The 5,725-nt window shown below is 44.1% G+C and overlaps 1 protein-coding gene across 1 annotated transcript; it reads right to left on the reverse strand.

Moving 5' to 3' along the window:
• Window positions 1–548: 548 nt before the first annotated feature.
• Window positions 549–3,042, reverse strand: LOC119270076 (small ubiquitin-related modifier 1-like). Its single transcript, XM_037552042.1, has 3 exons — window positions 2,833–3,042; window positions 973–1,122; window positions 549–889 (listed from the first exon to the last, which is right to left on the reverse strand). Exons 1-3 carry the CDS (start codon window positions 2,923–2,925, stop codon window positions 815–817), a joined length of 318 nt encoding a protein of 105 aa, XP_037407939.1. The 5' UTR covers window positions 2,926–3,042; the 3' UTR covers window positions 549–814.
• Between the last annotated feature and the right edge of the window lie 2,683 nt (window positions 3,043–5,725).

A 5,725-nucleotide genomic window follows, 5' to 3' on the forward strand; every position in this document is an offset into this window, starting at 1 on the left:
GTGCTTTAAAAATTGTTATGTGCTATAAAAATGAGTTTAAATGAACACAACCAGGTGTATGTCATGCGAACATGCCAACAAAATTGCAAAAACTGTCTGATGCATGTGGATGTTATATTATGATGCCGTTTCGAAACGACCGGCCAAACTTGTCGTACCCTATCAGAGCTGCTAGTGCCTAAAACATATTGTGACTCATTTTAGCAACGAAGTAATGCACCTGAGGAAAAAACATTTCGCCGTACAGCAGCCAAACCAACAACACTCCCACTCCCACAGATAGCTCACGGACAGCACGCTACAAGAAGACATGACGACAAAGACGAAATATTCCAATAGCCCGTTCCCGTCTAACAACATCAGGATTATACTAAGGGCAATAAGATAGTCCAATAAAAGCAAGCATGCTCATGTTAGGAAATCTCAACAGTAATCACACGAATAACCATGCAGCGGCAACACAAAACTAATCCTCCCCAACACCGTGTGCCCAACGTACACGCGACAGAACGGACTGTCCGCAAAGCAAAGCCAAACACACAGAAAGCTTCGAGGAACTAAAACAATCTCAAATCATTGGGAGTACTAAAAAGACAGTACTGGATAGGTGGATATATTAAGGGATGGATAAACGAGTCATGACAGGCCAAAGTACCCAAACGGCACTAAACAAAACCTCCCCTAATGTCCTTCAGCTATGGCATGGGGCCAGAGCCTCACAAGTTCTTTTTAGACTTTCATTCGTTCATGTGCTCTCTAATGATGGATCAGAGTCTTGTAGACCGACAACAAGCAGGACTCTCGACGGCTTCTTCTAGGCGCGTGGAGGGAGGCGGCCTCCGGTCTGGTGGAGCATGGCATCGATCTCGTCGCCATCTTCCATCTCAAGCTGAAACCACAGCGACAAAAGAAGATTCAGAAATCTGAAGGGGGCTATTGGTTGAGGAATTGTGAGAATGTGACCCCACATACCTCATCAGGGGTCTGCTCGGCACGGAGCCTGCGACCGTCAAACAGGAATGCAATAGCTTTCATATCCACAGACTGGCGGTCGCAGTAGGCATTCATCAGCTTCTTCAGCTGGGTAGATCTCTTGATGCGAAAGAACACCTCATTGCCATCCTAAACACACAGGGGTCAGAAAGGTGAGACGCCAATGAAACAGAGTAAGAAAATTATTAAATATACAATGAGAAATAAAACACGACATCATCCTGTTGCAACTACTGAAATCAATAACCATCTACAGGAAAAATCCCGCAACCTTAAGTCATACTTGCATAAATTAGTGCATCCTTCCAGTTTGGTCACTGAATGTAGTCTGTTTTTACCATGAGGTGCTTCTAACCAATATCTAGCAATTAGCACTAATTTATGGTTACCTATATGAAAATCATAAAAAAAGTTTAACTTACAAACATGTTCATAGAGAGCAGTATAACAATCATAAAAAAAGTTTAACAGGAAACCAAGTATGAAAATGTAATCTGATGCTTTTATATTTCACAAAGAAAATTATCTGATAATTTGGTCACTAAACAACTACCCCAAAATAAACAAATAAACTTACAAGCATATTGTTAAGACAATTCTTCAAATCAAACCACCGCATTATTTGGTTTTGATGGCTTGGCCAACTGTTAGTTCCTAAAATATGTCTATAAACTAGGTAATGTTGTGCCTTGGATATTATACTAAACTGGTACTCCCTCCGTTCCAAATTACTCGTCGTGGTTTTAGTTCAAAGACGAGTAATTTGGAACGGAGGGAGTAGCAGAATACAGATGCTTAAAACAAAGCTTTTTCCTAATTATTTTGTCTGAAAGTGTCCCCTTCTGGTAGCCACTTCAAAACTGCACATACCAACAGCAACCAATACCATATTAAATTCTCACTGTTGACAATTTGGATTCAATCAGCTTCATTTGATAAAAGATGTTCAGAAGCCTCACTGTTCTTAAATTAGCAATCCTACTGTCAAGACAAATTTTCAAAGTAAAGCTTCACCAACTGGTCACTAACAGCATCTGCCTATTGACATTGTACAAACAGAATAAAGATGATTCAAATGAAAACGTTTGCCTAACTATTTTGGTGCCAATAAATGGTCCTTCTGGCAGTCATTTCACAACTGTAGATTACCAACAGTGATCAATAACATACTAAATTCTTTGTTGAGAGTTTCTGCCACCAGAAACTGGATCCAATCACCTTCATTGGATAAAAGTTCACTAGCACCACAAGTGTCCATATGAAACCAGAAAAAAAAACATATAAACATCATTGTCCTTGCATAACAAAGTTGCATGAACAATTTAGCATGTACAAGGAGCTCACTGACAACAGCATACAATGGTTGCACAAAACGGTGACTACCTGACAAAAGAACAAATAGGACAACGTTAACTGAAATTTGACAGACAAAATGCCGGCACAGAAGACACATCTTAGTGCAAATATTCTGAAGCGATCCAGGTGTTGGGTTCTATTGTTTCATCTTGCTACTGTTGCCCCATTGTATACTTGCAACAGAAATTCAGCATCAAACAACTAGTGCTAGTGCAGATTGCTCCTTCTTCACAGTTCAATCTAAACATCTCGCAGGCTTGTCAATCCACTACATGTACACAGTGCACCCACGACACCACAAACGAATTTCTAGGACAACCGCGGGCACACAACATGCCGATCCCACTCAAATCGACAAGATTAAGCCATCTATATCACAGGCCACACCTTGGACACCCAGGGACAAACGGCCATCGCGACTAGGGCAATCTGAATAAGAGCACAGGGGATGCAGGCGGAGAAGGGAGGAACGGGGGAACAGACCTGGCCCTTGACCTTGAGGTTGATGTGGGCGCCGCCGCCGTCGCCGCCCGCGCTCGCCGGCTTCTTGTCGTCCTCCCCGCCCGGCGTCGACATCTCCTCGGCCCCTCGCGCGGCGTGGGACTGATCTGCAGCAGCGTCGGCGGGAACGAACAAGGAAGGTCCGGCGATCGCGGCTGAGGTTTTCTCTGGGTGTGCCGCCGGGCGCAGGCGGACTCGGCGGATCTTATAGGGCGGCTGCTCAGAGCCGGATTTGATAACGGGCCCTCGCGTCCGCGATCCCTTCCCCTTCCTCCAAGCCTGCGCGTGTGGGCCGCGTGGCTCCGCGCGTCCGATTGGCGGGCCGTCCGTCCGTCTGTCTCCTCGTGGGCCGCGTGTGCGTGATTCGCACGCGGGGAATCGGGACAGATGCCGGGTCCCACCGCCCCGTGCGCCTTTTGGGTTCTGGATTAGTTTTTTTCCTTTTGGGTTCTGGAGTAGTTACCGTTTCGCCTCCCTCGCTACGAGAAAGCACAGCGTCGGTGTGAATAAAAAAAAATAGTGGATCCGTCACTCTAATTTGAATGGCCGAAATAGTTGTTTTGATCTTCTTTCTGACTTAGCACGATCTAACCATCGTTTCAAAAATTTCACGATATGACCTTTTTCTTACCGTCATCGTCCTTGGCAGTAGGGATACACAACCTACTGCCGAGGTGAATGGCGGTGAAACTTACCGGCGCCATCACGGTCATTCAACGTGGAAAATACCCTTCACCATGGGCTTTGGCGGTAGCTATTTTCAAACAGCAAGATGCTAGCGGTAGCCGAAGCAAGTGGGTCAGTCGAATTTGAAGCAATAAATAAGATGTGTTGCATATGAAAACAATCGTGAACTCAAGGTTTAGACGTTAGGTTTGGCACTACAAGGTACAGGGTTCGATTCCAACTTAAGGTATACTTTATTTTCTATTTTTTTTGTTTTTACGCAATAACATGAAAGAATTGTCCAATTAGTGTTGGATATGTATTATTGTAAAAAAAAACACATTTTTTTACTTTAACATGCATAACTTAGAAAAGCAGAACATATTTTGTGATGTGAAGCCAATCTTTACTTTAGCATACATACATAACTTTGACCCACTGAAAATAATCTTAACGACACAAGTGCTACTACGCGTGGAGCTCATGTTACAACTCAATTTTTACATGTGCTAATGCATGTTAGTGTCATGATCAACTAGGGTCTTCTTGTTTTTCCTTTTTATTTTGCCGATTTAAAAATTCAAAAAGAGATGGAGTACTTAAACCATACATTGCATCTGAGGAACCTAAATAAAAGTTTTGTCGTATGGGCCGAGGTACTTTGATGTGATTGTATCTGAACCCCACACCCCTAAACGGCGGGGAACTTTTGTGTATGGGGAACCTAAAGGTCAGGATCGACACCTCATGTGGAGTTTGCTTAGAAACATTGCACCAAAATCAAATGAACCTTGGCTTATGGTGGGTGACTTTAATGAGACCACGTGGCAACATGAGCATTTTTCCTATGCGAAGAGGTCTGAGAGGAAGATGGCTAACTTCAGAGATGTCCTCTCCTCCTGCGAGCTACATGACTTGGGTTACAAAGGCCCAAGTTGGACTTATGATAATAAGCAAGGGGGGAGCCAGAATATCAAGGCTAGATTAGACATGGTTGTGGCCTCACAAGCTTGGTGCAACCTGTTCAATGGCCACACAGTGACCCACATATGTTCAACTCGCTCCGACCACTTCCCGATACTGGTGGAAACGGGTGCCAGATATGTGTGTTGTGCACGAAAGCGTGGCTTTCACTATGAACAAATGTGGGAGCGCTTGCCCTCTCTTTCAAACCACTATTGAGAAAACCTGGACAGGGAAAAAGAAAGCAAAGAATTTGTCTGAAGTCTCAGATAAGTTACAGGAAATGAGGGGGTCCCTTAGCCGCTGGAGCAAGAACAACTTTGGCTCGGTTCTCCGAAAAACCAAACAGATTAGGGACAGTATTAGCAAGCTTTTGGAGGAGCAGCAGTCGGACTCTAGGGAGTTTAGATTGAAAAAATTGTCAAGCGAGTTAGATGAGCTGTTGTTACGGGAAGAAATAATGTGGAGGCAACGATCGAGAGTCCAATGGCTAAGAGAAGGCGATAGAAATACAAGGTATTTTCAGAGGAAAGCTACGTGGAGACAGAAGAAGAATGCAATTTGCAGACTAAAAAGGGAAGATGGCTGCTGGGTCGAGAAAGGTGATGACCTTAAGAAAATGACTACAGATTTTTTCAAACTCTTGTTTACTGCAGATAACGAAGTGGAGCCTAGTAAGCTGCTGAATCTTATCTCTCCCAGAGTAACAGATGAAATGAATGAGTCCCTGACCAAGGCCTACACGGATGAAGAGATTGCGGATGCCCTGTTCCAAATAGGACCCCTAAAAGCCCCGGGAGCTGACGGTTTCCCTGCCAGATTCTATCAACGAAACTGGGCTTTGGTAAAGGAGGATGTCATACCTACAGTTAAGGACTTCTTTAAGTCAGGGCTTATGCCTCACGGGGTGAATGACACGGTTATCTGCCTAATTTCCAAAGGCAAGGACCCCCAACATTTGAAGGACTACCGACCAATCAGTCTTTGTAACGTTTTATACAAAGTGGTGTCAAAGTGCATTGTCAATCATCTCCGGCCTTTTTTGGATGAGATTGTTTCAGAATCTCAAACCGCTTTTGTCCCAGGCAGGATGATCACGGACAATGCTATTATAGCTTTTGAGTGTTTCCAGAAAATTAGCCATTCCAGGAGCAGTTTTAACACACATTGCGCCTACAAGTTAGACTTGGCAAAAACCTATGATCGGGTTGATTGGGGGTATTTGGAGGGAGCACTCCACAAACTA

This window comes from Triticum dicoccoides, chromosome 3A (genome assembly GCF_002162155.2).
Source record: "Triticum dicoccoides isolate Atlit2015 ecotype Zavitan chromosome 3A, WEW_v2.0, whole genome shotgun sequence".
NCBI lineage: Eukaryota > Viridiplantae > Streptophyta > Magnoliopsida > Poales > Poaceae > Triticum > Triticum dicoccoides.

What these genes read in the sequence shown, in the direction of transcription:
- LOC119270076 (XM_037552042.1), bottom strand. Translation starts at nt 2,925, where the DNA reads ATGTCGACGCCGGGCGGGGAGGACGACAAGAAGCCGGCGAGCGCGGGC. An exon ending in ACCTCAAGGTCAAGGGCCAG is followed by an intron (nt 1,123 to 2,832) that starts GTCTGTTCCCCC and finishes CTGTGTGTTTAG; the next exon opens with GATGGCAATGAGGTGTTCTT. An exon ending in CCGAGCAGACCCCTGATGAG is followed by an intron (nt 890 to 972) that starts GTATGTGGGGTC and finishes CTGTGGTTTCAG; the next exon opens with CTTGAGATGGAAGATGGCGA.